At 45.5% G+C, this 17,394-nt stretch overlaps 1 protein-coding gene across 3 annotated transcripts in view; it reads left to right on the forward strand.

The window, feature by feature from the left end:
* Positions 1–17,394, forward strand: part of LOC111149017 (prominin 1) — a 105,166-nt gene that overhangs the window by 34,733 nt on the left and 53,039 nt on the right. For 2 of the 3 annotated variants that reach the window (XM_022505896.1, XM_022505895.1), the window contains exons 2-4: positions 4,327–4,382; positions 11,625–11,651; positions 13,550–13,755. In XM_022505896.1, coding sequence (XP_022361604.1) covers positions 4,327–4,382; positions 11,625–11,651; positions 13,550–13,755 — 289 coding nt within the window. The remainder of the gene's footprint in view (positions 1–4,326; positions 4,383–11,624; positions 11,652–13,549; positions 13,756–17,394) is intronic. The other variant, XM_022505897.1, reaches the window with a different exon arrangement.

Consider the following 17,394-nt stretch of genomic DNA (forward strand, 5'->3'; position numbering starts at 1 on the left):
GTGTTCTACCATGAAAAGAACTTCCTTGTCCATTGGCTCCCATATTTCCCGGGAGGGAAGATACTCCTGTATCTTAACAGGCAACTGTTCCGTTGTGTAAAGAGCTTGAGATTTGTGTGATGGAAAATAAATTGCCACATGGGAAAGGTGGCCAGATACCTCCCCAACTTCAGGGCAGGGAGAATCTTTCCCTGGACTCTGGGAGTTGTCTGTCCCATGCTAAGTGCCTATCACGTTCCATCAGAGCAGACCTTCCTTCAGTTCAAGAAGGATAAGGTGGCCACTGTTGTCCACATTGAGGTCTCACGGAGGGCAGGATAACACTGTGGTAGCCCAAATGCTAATGGCTACCTCGTTCACCAGGCAATACCAGGAACTAATCACAGCCTTCGGGGATCCCATCTGATCTGTGGAAAGGAAACAACACTCTTTATGATAATGTTACATTTATGCAGCATCAATACCACAAACAGTTCTGAAGCCCGGGAACAGAGGTCAAGATAGTCTCCACTGGAAACCTTTAACGAGCTGGCCAGGAAGACACAGGCAAACACAAAGGATTGCAGAACAGCAGATCACCAAGCAAGGATGGTGGGGGCTCAGGAAGCATAAGCGGGACCCCGGGTCTTCCCGGGGTTATGCTTTCTGAGATGGACCAGTCATTCAAGGTTCTCACCAGCAACGTGGGGCTTCATGAGTTCCCACATGAGGTGTGAGCAGCAGCATTAATGCCAGAGCCCTACAGACAAAGACGCTGGGCTGTATACTCCAGGCCTTTCCCAAGTTCATTTACCTGGGTTAAGAGCCATTTAGAGATACACAGGGAAGGCAAAGGGAACATGGATATTGTGGATGCTCATTTTGTGTTCTCGTGACAGGGTGCACTGGGAGGGAGGGGGGTTAAGGAAAAGGACAGAGGCCTTGATGCTTTGGGTAAAATGGAATCGCTCCAAGGTGGTTGACTAGCTTCTGACCCCGTGCCATCCAGTAGGGAGGCCACAGCCACATGTGGCCACTGAGCACTTGAACGGTAGCTAACCTGACCTAAGATGTACTGATGAGCATCTACAACAGACCCTGAACACTTAGTGTGAAAAGAAGACTGTAGAGTAGCTCATTAATATTTGTATATTGATAGCATGTAGGAATGACAAAATATTGCATGTACCTGGATTAAGTACAACAGATTATTAAAATTAATTTAAAATAATCACCCATTTTTTTTTCTCAAATTTTAAATGTGGCTAATAGGAAATTTGAAATGACTTGTATGGCTTGCAGTAGATTTCTCTTAGGCAGTGCTGTTCTAAAGCAGGGGGAGGGAGAACATCCCTGCTCCAAAGCCTCGGATGGATTTTTGGCCCTTGCAGCAAGGATCTGCTTTAGCAGAGAGACAGAGGCAGCTGGCAGACAAAGGACTGGGGTGAGCTGTCAGTAAGGAGTGCCGTTGGTGTAGCTGGGACCATTCCCCAACACCTGGGACCACCAGGATCGCAGGAACTTGGGAGAGTCAGTCCTCCAGAGAGCTGATGGAATCGTCTGTTGGACAGTGGAAGACTGTCACTCTCTCACTGAGGCTGTGGCCAACACCTGGTCTATGTATGTCACATTTGCCTGCCTCCACGGAGCTCTTTAGGGAAGCACCTGCTACACCTGTTATTGATAGAACCTGTTAAGGTGGAGTGAGAACGATGTGGCAAAATCCCGCGTCTGTCAACCGCACAGATACAAATTTTGCAAAATTCTAATTTCTGCTGCAGTGCTCTAATTTTATCACTGGCAGCAAGTCCTGTCAGCCGCTTTCTTGAAGTTGCGGGCTCCACTTCCTCCATGTTAGAGAAAATGTCTACGAGATACTTAAGCCTGGATAACCATGGTTTGTCTTTCTTTGGAGCAAAAACAATGTTCTGTGAGGGGTTTAGCTCCCAACTCAAAACGAGGACCCCGTGCTCTGTCTGAAGACAGCTGGGTACCGGGGTGTGCAGCAGGAGCACCTTATGTAAACTTCTGTTTCTTCACACAGAATACTAGAAAGATGGTTCCTCAGAGGTTGAGATCTGATAAAATCACGATTTTGTAATGCTTCACCAAGATTCTTCTGATGTGTAACTGGGCTTTCTATCTTCCTCGAGTTCATGGCAGCATAGAACGCAATGAACACTGTGTGACTCGTACCAAATCACACAGCCTTCTCCACCATCGCTTCTGTACCCTGAGTACAAATGCCAACACGGTGAAACGGCAAATAACATCTTCTGCTTCCACCTCATGGGAACCCTGAGCAGACCTTGAGGATTCCAGGATTCCGGGGGTTTCACGGGCCACATGTGCAGATCTGCCCACATAAGCCAGTGAGGGTACATCTCTCTGGGGCCACTTCCCTGGTCAGTGTGACCTGAGAGGGACGGAGGGGCCAGCTCCCCTGAAGATATCTCATTTTCATTTGGGTTGGTCGAATTGGGCTTATAAAGATGAGAAAAGTGGATGGGTACTGTGTGGCCAGACTAATGTAATCTCATTTATCTCACTTGGCCCGAAGGAATCCTTTGAGGGTGGGGACTGACATCATCCTGATTTGCTGATGAGAATGCTCCTGGCTTTTAATTCTTCACCCAAGATTAGATACCCAGAAGGTAATGGAGCTTGGTCTCCATCCCAACTCTTAGTTAGATCAGGATCCCCAAAGGCAACATGTGAATGTCACCTGTGTCATTAAATATATTTTAATAAATGGATGATTTCCAATTAAAAAAAACCATCAGTGGACCCTTACATTCAATGAAATCTAGAACAGAAGCCTAGTCTATAAAATAAGCAGTCTGTCGGTTGAGTGGCTGACTCTTGATTTCCACTCAGGTCATGATCTCAGGGTCCTGGGATGGAGCCCTGAGTGTGGGGTTTCATGACCAACAGGGAGTCTGCTCTCCCTGATTCTCCCTCTCCCTCTGCTCCCCTCCCTCTGAGCTCTCTCTTTCTCTCTCAAATAAATAAATCTTAAAAACAAACAAATCAAAGTGAAGTGACTAGTTCAAAGTGCGAGGAGATCTGTGGGGATGGGCAGCCCTGATGTCCCTTGGAGAAATAACTGGGGTTCCCAGTACCCTAGGCTTAGTGTAGGCATCCCAAAACTTCCGGTTTGATCCCTGCTCCTATAGCACACCCTTTAAAGACCTGCTGCATTTAGTCTGCTCTGCGCAGGTTGAAGTTGTTTTCCAGAAAGCACTGTGGGGATGTGGCTTGCTTTGTTTCCTGGCGTGTAAACCTGAACTTCTTGTTTTATAAAAGGATTCACAACAGGGATTCCTTTTCTCCCTTGCCGTACACTTTAGAAGTGGTCAGCATGGTACAGCCAGAGCATTGTAGAAGTTCATTGGTGGGGTCAGTTATAGTGTGGAGTGTGGGAAGTACCGCAGAGCAGAGAAGGGAAGACCCACCTGGGCTTGGTCTTACACATCACAGATTTTAGACAAGTTACTCTCTCTGGCCAATCCCCAGTTGCAGCATGACTGGATTGGTGGGTCAGAATAAGAGGTGAATCTTGACCTATGTAAGAATTTGAAATTGTCCCAAATGCACATGTAGGGGGAAAAAATCCCATTTTGCGTATTATTTCGGGTTTTCATGTGCTGTTTGGGGATGGGAAGGGAAGGATGTTTCATGTGAAGAACTCTGGATTAAGTCAATTGTAAGATTCCTTTTATTTGTAAAATATTACATAAATATGGAATGATTAAAGAATAAGTTGCATTTGTGGTTCCAAAAATTAACAGTGAGCAGTTTGTGTCACGTGTTATCAGGGATTATTAATGACATGTATGTTGGTGAATATTAAGGTGTCTTGTGAGAAATTGAAAACTCTTAAAAATGGCAACCCTCTAATTCTGCCACTGACAAAATAGTGAGTCAAAAATACTTGTCTTCCATTCTTTGCTTCTGGTTAGAGCCTCATTAGCTCAGTTATTTACCTACATTAAGAAATAGGAATAAAATTGGGGTGCCCAGGTGGCTCAGTTGGTTGAGCATCTGACTCTTGATTTTGGCTCAGGTCATGATCTCAGGATCCTGGGATGGAGCTCCCCATCACATTGGGCTCCCCACTCAGCAGGGAGTCTGCTAGGAGAGTCTCTCCCCCTCTCTCCCTCTGTCCCTCCTCCTGCTTATGCATTCTCTCTCTCTCTAAAATAAATAGGAATAAAATTATAAGACTACTACATAGAGAGAGGTACAATACTTTGTGAGTATATATAGACTTTATTTCCTAAATATGCATTTTGTGTTTTTACTGAAAAAGTAACCTTGCTCTTCTTTTGCGGCTTTTTCCCACAGATATTTTAAGAAAAATTCTACAAAAGAAGTTCGACTTCTCAACTGAGTACGAGAAGGTAATTTTTATTGGTATATTTGTTAGGAAAATAAGTATGTACAAAATTTTGGCTGACTTGGAAGTAAATTTTTAAACAATCAGTTAACCTGTGAAATTTGTAGAGTTTTTTTTTAAACTAAGAAATTTTATGAAATATTAAAGCACTTTATAAATCCCATTTGAACTGCAGCAGAAACTCCAAAAGTAGGATTTGAAGAAACATTCACCTTTCAAGGTATATGTTATTTAAAAACCCAAATTTCTTTAAGGGAAGTACTATGGTACTTTTTTAGCTAAGGGAGAGGAACTCCCTAACTAAGTAGAATTGTTTGAGCATTTCTAGAAACAGGGATGTGTACTTTGTTTTAAAAATACAGTTTGTTGAAAAGCAACTTCACATTTGAGCAGGTTCATTGAGATCTCTGTGTGTGCACTTGCCCCGGCTAGAGATAAGGAAAACAGCCCTTGGTCTCAGGAAATGAAGAGCCAGATGGCAGAGATAGTACCTCATTGTTAAAGGAAGAAGAAGGAGAAGAAGGAAATAAATAGGTTTATATGTAATATGCAGAGGAACATAGATGAAAGTAATTAAATCTGACTGGAAGCTCTTCCACAAGGAGGTGATTGGGGGGCTTGTGGTAAAAAGGATACTAAGCAGGGTTGCAGCAGATGGAGAGGGACCTTTGCTGGCATCTCAGGCTTTGGGGACCAGGTGAGCCACCAGGACAAGGCGTGAAAGAATGGAGAGGAAGGAGAGGTGAGCGGGACCCTGAATGCTCACAAGTGGACCATATTAAGGACCTTGTGTGTCTCTACTTAATACCAAGGTGCTGCACTGCCCATTCACTCCGTTTGCATCTGCAATCAACTACCTAAACAGAAGAGTGTATTCTTTTGATTTTAGTTTACTGTGAGTGTGGGGTTGCCAGTGAAATAGACAAATGTTTGTTGCATTGAATGTTAGGGTAATTAAAAAAAAAAAAAAAAAGAAAATAGTTGAATCCATTTGTCAGGCTCTTCGTCCCGTTGCTCTCTCCTTCCCTGGCACGAAGGTGGTTATCAAGAGAACAATAAAAGCAGACATATGGTGGACGTTCTTGAAGCGCCAGCCACAGCAAACGCGGATGATGGTGTTCCCAGTGGGTGTGGGGGGCGGTGTATGGGGAGGGCGGTGAACTCCTGCCCGGTGAATGAACCACAGGTGCTGTGGTTACCATGCCTCCTATTCTCAATTTGCAATAAAACGATACTCAAGAGAAAGCAAACACAGAAGCCAAAGAGGAAAGCCTTATCTAAAAAACATTTACATGTATAAAAGCTGATGAGCCAGTTTCTCTGCAGTGCTCACGGCCTTCCCTAGGACCGTGGAAAACATTTTCGTTATTAAATGCCGCGGGCCTCATGTGTGTCCCGAACAGGATTGCCTGGGTCTGCCCGCATTCCTGGGCAGAACAAAGTGAGTGTGGACAGCTTTCGTGCCAGCAGCAGCTTGGCCTGAATGCCAACTGGTTCTGCCAAGGCATGGGCTGGGGTAGCGTGCTTCACCTGCTCCAGGCCTTGGAGGATGGGGTCCTGAGACCCTGAGGTGACTCTGAGAAGCCCTGCTTGCCAGTGTTGCGCTGCCGCTCTCCATGGCAGGATTCTTAGCTGGGCAGGTCCTTTATGGCTGGCTTGGTATTCGATTGGATGTCCTATAAAACTGGTATCTCTCTAGTGGCTGATTTCCTCTCCGCCTCGGGTGTCTTTATAGATGAACAAAAACCATTGGCATCTGGGTGAAGTGGAGAGAGGAGACAGAACTAAGCCCTCATGAATGACCTGAATCCGGGTCATGTTTTCCATGGTTGTCCAAGGAAGAGGGATCTGGTGAGGTGGAGACCCCAGGGAAGCCAGGCACCTTGTGTGGGTGGTTTAGTCTGATGTATGCTGGGCGTGTTGGGTTGGAGTCCTCCCAAGCAGAGCAGGAGTTAAGGACAAGCCAATTGTTTGGGAGGTGCAGGGAACACTGGCTGGGAATTGGAGAATAATACTAGGGAGGGAGGGCAGCCGTAAAGAGTGTGGCCTGATGCCACCTGCCACAAGGGGTGACTGAAGCGTCATCCTATAGAATTGCTGGGGAAACGGTGCAAACCACCAGTGTCCGAATTAGTCCACTGGAAGGATGAGGGAGCTGAGGCGTCCAGACACCGAGACTGAAGAGTCACAGGTTACGGGAGGAGAGGGTTCATCCGTAAGCACTTCTGACCTGCCCTGGTTCCATAAAAGGCCTTCAGGCGCAGAGTTAAAGAAGGCAGTAGCTAGAAGTTTGAGGAGGCCCAGGGGGATGACTGAGGCCTGGGGGAGGTGGGGGGCACCAACAGCATCTTCTGCACTGACCGGTGCCCACAGGGTCTCTGATTCACGCAGTCACACAGGTAAGGTCTGGCCAGGTGAGTGGCTCTGAGGAGTGTTCTCAGCTTTCTTAGTGCTGAGCCAGCATTTCCTCCTCTGGTGAGCCCTCAGATGACCGTGGAGCCGCTGCGGCATTGACCTTCGGGCTGGGTGCTCTTTTAGTGAACTCTCTTCATAAGGAGCTCCAGAAGCGTTCAGCAGACCTTTTGTTCCAAGGGCTGGGCCTGACTTTGAAAGGGAACTAGGACTTTCATGGAACTGCCTCCTTTTTACACTTCAACTGAAAGCTAAAGGTAGAGCTTTAAGATCCTCGGCCCCTCTCCTCCTCCACATTTTTTAAAAACACTTCTCTCTTTTGTTTTATGTATTAGTTTTATCTCTGTTGAAAGAATGCTGACTAGGAACGAGGCGTGGTAGGGGGACAAACATGTGAAAGTACAGCCTTCACTCCTCCAACTCACAGTTGATATGGGACAAGAAATAAACACGGATGTTATGGGTTGATTGTGCCCCCGATTCATAAGCTGGGATCCTAATCCCCAGCGCCTCAGAGTGGGATTGTATTTAGAGATAACGTTGTTAAATGGGTAATTAACTTAAAATGGGGTCGTTCGTGGGTCCTAATCCAGTCTGACTGGTATCCTTGAAAGAAGAGGAGACTAGGACATACACACATATACACACAGAAAAGACCACGTAAAGACACAGGGAGAAGACAGCCATTTGCAAGCCAAGGAGAGAGGCCTCAGAAGACACCAACCCTGCCCACACCTTGATCACAGACTCCCAGCCCCCAGGCCGGTGAGGAAATACCTTTCTGTTGTTCAAGCCCTCTGGCCTGTGGCACTATGTCATGGCGGCCCCAGCAGACTAATGCCGTCGACAGCTGGACTGTGAGATGGAGGGAGATTCGCATCACGTGAGAAGTTCTGATAAAGGACATGAACATTCAGAGGAGGGGAATTGTTGTTGTCCCTGGGAAATCAGGAAAAGACGCCACGGGAGAGTTGGCATTTGAACCGAGACGTCAAGGCGGGTGGAGTAGATGAGAAATACAGCCTTACTTCCAGTTATGAGCACTTGGCTCGCAGCACAAAGCTGCTTCGTTGGTTCTGAAGTGTAGACTAGGTCATCGCCCTCTCTGCAATACTAATTCTTGTCCACCTGGGCCGACACTGGTTTAGAAGCCTGACATTGTTTCTAATCCTCACAATGACACCGACCCAAGGCAGAGGTGTCTGTGCACGGCACATGCAAGAAAATCCTGCACTCAGGCTGGGGACTTGCCCAAGGTCACCCAGGGACTAAATGCTGAAACTGGGATTTGTACCCAGACGAGTCTAACTCCGAACTGACAAGCACACCACCAACAAAAAGTAGGCTCAATCTGGCCACTGGACTCTAGTCCTAAAGTGACTAGTCTGGAAGACATAGCTCATGTGAGTATTCTGGGCTGTATGGAGAGACTGACAGCCTCCAAGCTGTGCCTTCTACCTATTAAGCCACAGACTGTGATGGTGGGTAATCATCCCTGGGAAAAAGTGGTCGGGCAGAAATGGAAATCTGGGAGAGGAATAGAATTTGGAATTATGGAGCCAAGAGGGAAGTTGAGAATCAGGCAGATGGAGCTATGGAAATCCAAGCAATGACTCCAATAACCCCAGGTTCCTAGCACATCTATAGCATGTGCTCAGAGGTGGGTGCCCTTGTTCATGACTTACAAGTATTACTCAGTTTGGTCTTCCCAAGAATAGTCTGTCCTCACCACAGGAGTCTAGGTAGAGATTACATGGGCAACTCGCTCCTGAGTGCGTTCCCTCGGGGACCAGCGTGTGGGTGAGCCCCTTCCCAGAGTCTCTGGCTGACTGAAAACCAAGGGAAACAGCATACCGTCACCCTCCTCCCAGGAGGAGGGTCACATGGGCTTTCTGAAGAGAGAGCCTCTCAGCCGAGCTTGTCAAGCAATGGCTCCTCAACTGAAGGAAAGGACACAGTACCCATCTTCAAAGAATGCATCGTTTGGGGGCAATTTAGGTAGATGATTACATTGGTTCTCCCCAACAAGCCCTAAGTGCCACCTACCCTCTAGAAACCTTTCCAGGGGACAGCTCTCCCAGTACCTTCCCCACCTCCCATCCCCCCCACCCCCGCCACCACCTCTGACTTTCCATTCTGTGCATCCCTGTCCATAGGAGTGGCCAGCTTCTTTGGGATGACCTCCTGGGTTCGATTCCTTGTGGTCATGGTCCCTCTCCATTCCAGCCTCTTGGTCGGCTGCCCTTCCTCATTCATGTCATTCCTCAGTTATTACCTTTCCCTTTCTAGAAGCTTCCTCTGGGGGCAGGTGCTGAGCCTGGGCCCCATCCCTGCTGACTTCCATGACCTCACTAGTGTTAACAGTCATTGGATATCAATTTGGCACTTAGGAAATGGCAGGTCTATCATTCCAGTGGGTGTGTGGTAACCCACACTACCACTCTACGTGTCTGGGAAAGCTAAGTGAATGAGTTCCTTGTTTCCCGCCCCCCAGGTGACGTGGTCAGAACACACTCTCCTTTCCAAGTAAGGGACGTAGTTTCTGGGGATCTCAGTAGCGTTTAAGAGAGCAGGCAGTGTGACATAGTCCATGACTTGGATCATGGTCTGAGGTTTGTTGGAGGTGAGAGATGAGAATAGTGTTAACATGCATTATTTCTACTTCTTCTGATGATGATGGTGATAATGATGACTGATTGAGCGTTATGCTGGGAAACCTGGTCCTAAGCACTTCCATGTATTACCTCATTTAACATACATTACACAGTATATGTAAAGCGCTTAGAACAAAATAATGCACAAAACGTGTTACTGCTCACTGTTTTCTCTTGTTCTCTTTGCAAAACTGCATAAAATAATATCTCTGCTTATCCCTGTTCTGTCAATAAGGTAACGAATGCTCAGAGTAGTGTTGGCAACAAGGTCTAGGCCCGTCCCCCAGAGATTCTGATGTAGTTGGTCAGGGCTGGTTGGTTATTGATATTTTTGAAAAGGCCCCCAGTGACGATATGGGTAATTAACTGGAGTGGGGAATCACAGACATAATGTGGCACAGAGGGATTCAGACTGCTGCATTGCATGAAAATAACTTTATACCTGAGTGACAGCCAGCATGGATGGGGAAGAGGTAGTGACGAACCCAGCTCCACTGTGGGGTTTGCTGGTAGCCCATCAGATATATCAGACCAGACCTACCCCTCAGTGGGGTAGGTAGGTAAATGCAAAAGGATCAGCTGATTGTTGTAACTTACAGGTGGTTCTGCCCAGGGGCCTCAGCTCAGCATGACCAACCTTAGAGGCGAGAGCAGGTTTCTGAAACCCACCTGATTGTAGCCATGACGCAGGGCTTGCTTTCAAGACTGATGGCTGGGTTTACCCAAATCTCCTGATACCCGCTCTAGGGGAGGAGCTGGAAGCCAGTGTTTTGAACATGTGCTGTGAAGTACTTATGGTAGGTTTGGGAGACAACGAGCCTGTGGGGGCCATGCCCAGGGTCATTCAGGATGCCCCATGTGACCCTGGGGGCATGTGCCTCCGAGCTGCCCACCCCAACATGCTGGATGCCTCATTTAAAATTTACTAATATCACAGTCATCATTCCTTCACATCTGTGAAAATCTGCCATCCAAAGCTATAGTTCCTAAACTTCTAGATTTCCCAGAGCACACAGTTTCCAAAAAAGTGACATAGAGCCACCCAATTTTATTTTGCCACTCAAGGATATTTAAAATGCCATAGCAACGATATTAACTTTGTCCCCTTTCATATGCTATCACCTCCCTCTCCCCACCAAAAGGATACACTGAGCAAATCCCATTTCATGGGAAACTCACTATATCCTCATTGTCGTATTTCACTGTGGGGCGGTCCAGCCCTATCTCTGGACCACCATTTAGAGAACACCCTCACTCCATTCATCAGGTTACCTGATTCCAGTGGGGCGCCGTTTGCATGCCAAGTCCCTGGGCGCTTGAGAGACAATGGTGAAAGTGACATCATGGATCTTGCTCTCTCCGGGCAAACAGTACAGCTCGGGCAGTGCTTCCATGGGAGAGCCCTTCCACGTGGGGCACGTGCTTGCAAAGGGCAAGTGTGGGCTCCAAGGCAGCAGGAAGCAGGGAAGAAAGAAAACCCAGACTTGGTTCTCAAGACAGATTTCCAGGAGGACGCCACATCCAGGCTGACTTGAGTTTCGTGAGCAGAGAGGTGAAGGGAATAACGTTCTGGGTGAGGAGGCAGCACAGGGGAGCTGGAGGGAGGAAGGGGAGCGTGAGGCTTCTTCCTAGGAACTGAATGGTACGAAGAACAGGACATGAAGCCGGGGTTAAGTTACAGGATCACATTAAGAGGTTTGAATGAAACATGGTAGGAATCCTTGGAATGCTGTTGAGCAAGAGGATGACACCATCAGATTTTCAGTTCAGAAAGGACACTTTGGAAGCCATTGCTTTAGCTGGGGTTCTAAGCAGCTGCTGATCCCCTGTTGTGCAAAGACCAGGCAGTTAGTGTGTTAAGCATGTGTAGCTTTCCCTCCAATTCCCCACCTCCACTGTCCACAACTGATTAGCATATTGTTAAGACCCTTTCAAGAAATCCAAATATAAATTTCAGGTGTAAATTCCAGACCTAAGTCAACCTCAAGGCTGTTTCTCTAATAAACACTCAAGTTTTATGTTCCTGTCTTTTGGGGATCCTCCTCTCACTTGATTTTCTCTGTATGGAGTATTAACGTTCCCCGTTGTGGTTAATTACTCATGTAACTTTTTCTGTTTTCTTGACGCATGCTGCCTCTGCCTTACTCTCCTCAACTCCTCAACTGCTTTGACTTCCACAGCCAGAAAATGTAGTCTTGACTCTGAAGGTAAAGTTCTTGTTGGCTGTTTCTCGTTGCTCTGTCTAAAGCCAGCTGGTAATGAGATGTTTCCTCCAGAACTCTCTGTTCTTCACTGTCTCTCCACTGTGATGGTTTTTAAAGTGGCTTGTTTCTTTGTTTGTTAATGCAGTCATTGTTAACCTAATCTTTCAGTTCGAGTACTTCACCAAAGAATAGTGACCCATCTCGGTACATTTCAACCTTGAGCTTCTACTCCACACAGTCCACAGAGCGTTCTGGAGATCCTTGTGTATCAGGAAGTCACTTAGGTCCTTGCCAGACCTTAGCCAGACTTCAGCCCAGAAGGGAACTCTTGAAATGACATATCTTGTTCCTGATACTTTTGGACATAATATTGAGCCAGTAGCATTGCAAAGGTAGTATATAAAGTGTGAAATTTATACTTGGAGCTAAACACAGTGCATTTAGAACATTTCAAATCACCTTCTTTCCTGGTTTGGGTTCAGTGTCTCCTGGGATTTAGAAAGGATTTTTAAATCCCTTTGAAAAATAGTAAATGATTTGGAACATTTGCTGGGAAATGATAGGGAAATTGAGAAGAGTTTGGGGTGTCTGAGGCTAGGTTCTCAATTGGCCAATGATGTGCATTCCCAAGGGCCGTTACAGGACTGTCTGTGGCTGTGGAGTGCGTCTTAGTTTAAGCAGAATGAATGCAGCAAAATTCAACCACCTTTTTTTAAAGTATTTTATCCTTAATATCAAGGGATATTCAATTAACATTCAAGGGCCACATGTACCTCAGTACTCTGAGGCATTTGCCAACAGAGTTAACGAATATTGATTGACTATTCACTGTATGCCGTCACTTGGCTGTTGTTTTCACTTTGAATCATCTAATTATCTGACCCTCACAATTCTGTTCATGATGTTAATGCTAATTCTGGACTAGGGAACTAGAAGCGCCCTGCTGGAATTTAAAGCAGGTCTTCTGACTCCCGGTTCAGTGCTAAGACCTCATGTTCGCTTCAAGGAGCAACACCCGTGTTTTGTTTACTTCATTCAGCGTGGCTTCAGAATCTGTTGCTAGCTAACTGGTCCATTAGTCACAAACAGCCAATCTGTAATTGTCATTCGTTAAAAATGTCTTGCTTTGTGGAAATTTGAGCAACTATATACATGCATTGGAATAAACTCAAGTTTTGTGTCATCCGGTTGCATTAATTTTTTTTTTTTTCATCCCAGAATACAGCCCTAGCAGTGATTATGAAAATACATTTGGGTCACATTATTCTATCTCAAAGTTGCTCTAGTTCCTAGGAACATAGGACTATCTGAGACACGGGCTACTGAGGCCAGCTGTACCCGCATGGCAGGAGAGGTACCACTTTACGAAGGCCACATTCTTCACTTCGCCCATTGTCACTGATCATACGTTATCTGTAATGTACCCAATGACCTTTGGGGTTTAAATTCAGCCGTTTGCAATTTGACCCTGCATTTGGACATTTTACTGTGAGTTGGAAGAAGATAGTAACTACTTGATTCCATATTCTGATAACTCAAATCTGTCTTCCTCTGTTTCAAGAAAGGGCATCAAGGGACTATAGGGTGGCTCAGTCAGTTAAGCATCCAACTCCTGATTTCAGCTCAGGTCATGATCTCAGGGTCGTGAGATCGAGCCCTGCATCAGGCTCCATACGCTAGGCGTGGAGCCTGCTTAAGATTCTCTCCCTCCCCCCATGCCCGTCCCTCTTAAAAAAAGAAAAAGAAAGAAAGGAGGAACAAGATGGAAATACGCACATGAACACACGAAGATTCAACTCATGGTATCAAACAGGTTAAACAAATGTAACCTGCGCACTATGGAATGTTCTACGTGTTATTTTGTATCATGGTATATGCTGTTTTTTTTGTTTGATCTACAGATTATCTACTATGAAATCGGGATTATTATTTGTGCTGTCCTGGGACTGCTCTTTGTCTTTCTGATGCCTCTGGTGGGGTTTTGCTTTGGTCTGTGCCGTTGCTGTAACAAGTGTGGTGGAGAAATGCATCAGCGGCAGAAGAAAAACGGGACCTTCCTGAGAAAATACTTTACAGTCTCCCTTCTGGTGATTTGTATATTCATAAGGCAAGTAGCATCTTGGAGGACAGTGGATTTATGTTTTGGGTGGGTGAGGAATATCCCAGGTCTCAGCTGGTAAGCCCACGACTTTAAAGCAAAACAACAAGGACAACAACAACACACCCATAAAACAGAAGAGAACAAAAATGCGTGTGCAGGATGGTTCGAAACAGTGTCACCATAACCCGAAGTTAGTGTTACAATCAGGCTGCCTTCATTTACATGCTAAGCCAACCCTTTGGTATTTTTTCCTCCCGAAAACAAGCTGATGAATCTTGGCCTGCAAGAAGTATTTCCCTCCCAGAGCAGCAGCTCCTGCCTGAAATAGCTGTTGGGAGACAGGCGGCCTGCAGAAGGCAGAGCATTTTCTAGCTGGTTTGTACATTCAAAGGGATCTTGAAGGATAGGTACAGTCCCCCAACTGGGGAATGTGTGAATGTTGCAGAATAGAATTAACTTTCTAATAATAAAACCCAGTTTTCTTGAATTTGCAGTTAAGCTGCTGCCCTCTCCCGAAGCATAGAACACGCTTCATGATTTAGAATGTTTCTTCTGCAGGTCCTTCTGCGGCCACAAGTTTTCCAATTGGCTGACAGATCAGAAGTACACTGCTTTTAAGACACCAGCCTTCTGGGGGCGCCCGTGTGGCACAGTCGGTTAAGAGTCCGACTATAGGTTTCTTTCTTTTTTTTTTTTAATTTTACTATTTATTGCAATATAACATACAACTTTTTTTTTATTATTTCTTTTCAGTGTAACAGTATTCATTGTTTTTGCACCACACCCAGTGCTCCATGCAATATGTGCCCTCCTTAATACACACCACCTGGCTCCCCCAACCTCCCCCCCCCACCCACCCCGCCCCTTCAAAACCCTCAGGTTGTTTTTCAGAGTCCATAGTCTCTCATGGTTCACCTCCCCTTCCAATTTCCCTCAACTCCCTTCTCCTCTCCATCTCCCCATGTCCTGCTCAGGTCATGATCTCAGGGTCGGTGGTGAGATTGAGCCCTGCGTCAGGCTCCACACTCAGGACAGTGCCTGCTTAGGACCCTCTCTTCCTCTCCCCCTCCACCTCACTCTCTCAATCTGAGACAAATAAATAAATTAAAAAAAAAAAAAAAAGAAGAAAGCAAAGGAGAAGAGGGGGAAGGGAAGGAAAGGAAGGGAAGGGGAGGGGAGGGGAAGAGAGGAGAGGGGAGGGGAGGGGAGGGGAGGGGAGGGGAGGGGGGAGGGGAGGGGAGGGAAGGAAAAAGACAGTAACATTTCACCAAGTGCAAATCAGGATCCTCGGCTGAGCGAGTTTCACGTTCCTGGCCCCCTGGTTGTGATATTTGGTCACAGGAGATGTGCTTCCACATCTTCTCATTCATTCAGCCCATGAATGTCCTGACATTTAGCGACAGCAATAAAAGTGCCCACGATGTGAATAATGCTAGGTCCCAAGGAGACGCAGAGACAGGAGGACCAGAAGTCCGCCTCCTCATTGCTGTTTTCTCCAAGCACTGCTTTTGCTCCGTAGCTGTAAGATTTTTCGGGTTTTGCTAAATAACTGATATAAGGGAATTTAAGCAGAATTCAGAATTAAACAGAAATTGAACAAAATTAAGCAGAACGATTTCAGTTGGCCTACCAGCTAAAGTTTTAGCTGGAAATCCAAGAAGAAAAGTTCTGCAAGCGTGGTCATTAGCAGGGTCCTGGTAGGACGCATGCTGTGGGGTGATCATTCATCAGAATGGGCTATACCTATTGGAAGGGATGGGAAGCACTCCAGACGTGCTGATATGAATCAGTCCCCAGGAGAGATGAATGGAGAGAAGCAGCTCGCAGACTGTGTATGGAACATGGCCCCTAAGACCAAAACAAAAAAGGAGAGGGACCCAGACACTTGGTTATATTTGCCTAGAGCATAAGTAGTAGGCAGCAGTGGTGGGCTCTGGGAAGGCAATTTGTTGGTTGTGGAGGGTAGAAAGGAAATCACTTCTCACTGCAGATAGACATTTTGTCTCTTTGGAATTATCTACCATGCTCAGATATTACCTACTGAATTCAGTGCATCAAAAATCAAACTTAACCAACCAAAAAAAATCTCCCCAAAAAGCAAAAGCCTGTGCATTACCACTGATTCCAAGACAATCTTTCTTTCTTTCTTTCTTTCTCTTTCTTTTCTTTCTTTCTTTCTTTCTTTATTTCTTTCTTTCTTTCTTTCTTTCTTTCTTTCTTTCTTTTTAAAGACATGCTTCTTCTGGAAATAGTTAAATAATAGAACTTAACAGTCTAGGTGCAAACTGGACCCACGTGCATGGGTTGCTAATTTCATGCACCCTTGTTTGACCATCAGGGAGGGTTTTTCTCTTTTCTCTTCTCTGTCTCTCCAACTCTTTCTTTGTGAATAATTTGAATCTGTTCCTGCCCATTAAATTCTGAAAAGCAGCTTGAGATCATGTCAATAGTAATTTCAGACGTCCCTGTCTCTCTGCTTTGTGTTTGAAAGACTTTCAGGAATGCCCAGATCCCACTCCAGCTGTGGGAGTGGTTACCTCCTCCCCACCTACCTGAAAAGTGTCAGTTGCAGTCCAAAGACCTGTCAGACCCAGCAGAGATGTCTGCGCATTTCTTTTAAACCTAAAACTTCCATCTTTCATTCATCCAGGGACTTGGAGTGCCATGCCTCTCCCTCTCTAGAGACACAATCTGGACAGCAAAGATGAGGCTCAGGCGACAAAATGTCATCTGAAAATACTTGCCCTTAGGGCTTTTTGTTAATGTGATTACTTATTCAGTAAGTTAGTAGTTTTTGCTTGATATAAATACATTTGCTATAATTTCAGGAAAATTCTTTGTTGTATGTAGTTACATATTTACCCAAGTATATGTTTACATATGTAATAATAGACTTTCCATTTTTTTTTTTAGATCAAGCATATATTGTATATTGGGTTCCTATTTTGGGGGGTTCCTATTTTTAAATTGGAACTGAAAATACTTACATTTTGCCTAACTATGTGCCATGTGTGTTATAGTTCACCCTGAACTGTTTGAATTATTTACATTATGCTTAAAATGCCACTGGGATGCCCGGGTGGCTCAGTTGGTTAACCATTTGACTTTAGCTCAGGTCATCTCAGGGTCCTGGGATTGAGCCTGGGTGGGCTCGGTGCAGGGCTCCCTGCTTAATGGGGCATCTGCTTCTCCCTCTCTCTTTACCCCTCCTCTCGCTCATGCTCTCTCTCTCTCAAATAAATAAATAGAACCTTTTAAAAAAGTTTTTAAAGTACCAAAATATGTGAACAATAAAGCTACAAAGTCAGAAATAAACTTGGCTTTCATTTATATGTAAAATGAATGCTACTTTTTTTTTTTTATTCTTTAGAACTCAGATCCATCAAATAAATTTAGTTAAGTTCTTTTTTTTTTTTTTTTTTTCCTCCCAGGGATATTTCAGTTTAGAAAATTCTTTAAAAAAAGACAGGCTGTGATTCTCTATAGCCTTCTCTACATTCAGTTTGGGTATATTTCCCCAGGTCAGGCCACCTGGATGGTTCAGTTGGTTAAGCATTGGCCTTCAGCTCAAGTCTTGAGCTCAGAGGCCTGGGATCAAGCCCCTCATCAGGCTCCCTGCTCAGCAGGAGGCCTGCTTCTCCCTCT

The sequence above is a fragment of the Enhydra lutris genome, unplaced genomic scaffold, assembly GCF_002288905.1.
Source record: "Enhydra lutris kenyoni isolate GAN:26980312 unplaced genomic scaffold, ASM228890v2 scaffoldscaffold21, whole genome shotgun sequence".
Classification (NCBI taxonomy): domain Eukaryota; kingdom Metazoa; phylum Chordata; class Mammalia; order Carnivora; family Mustelidae; genus Enhydra; species Enhydra lutris.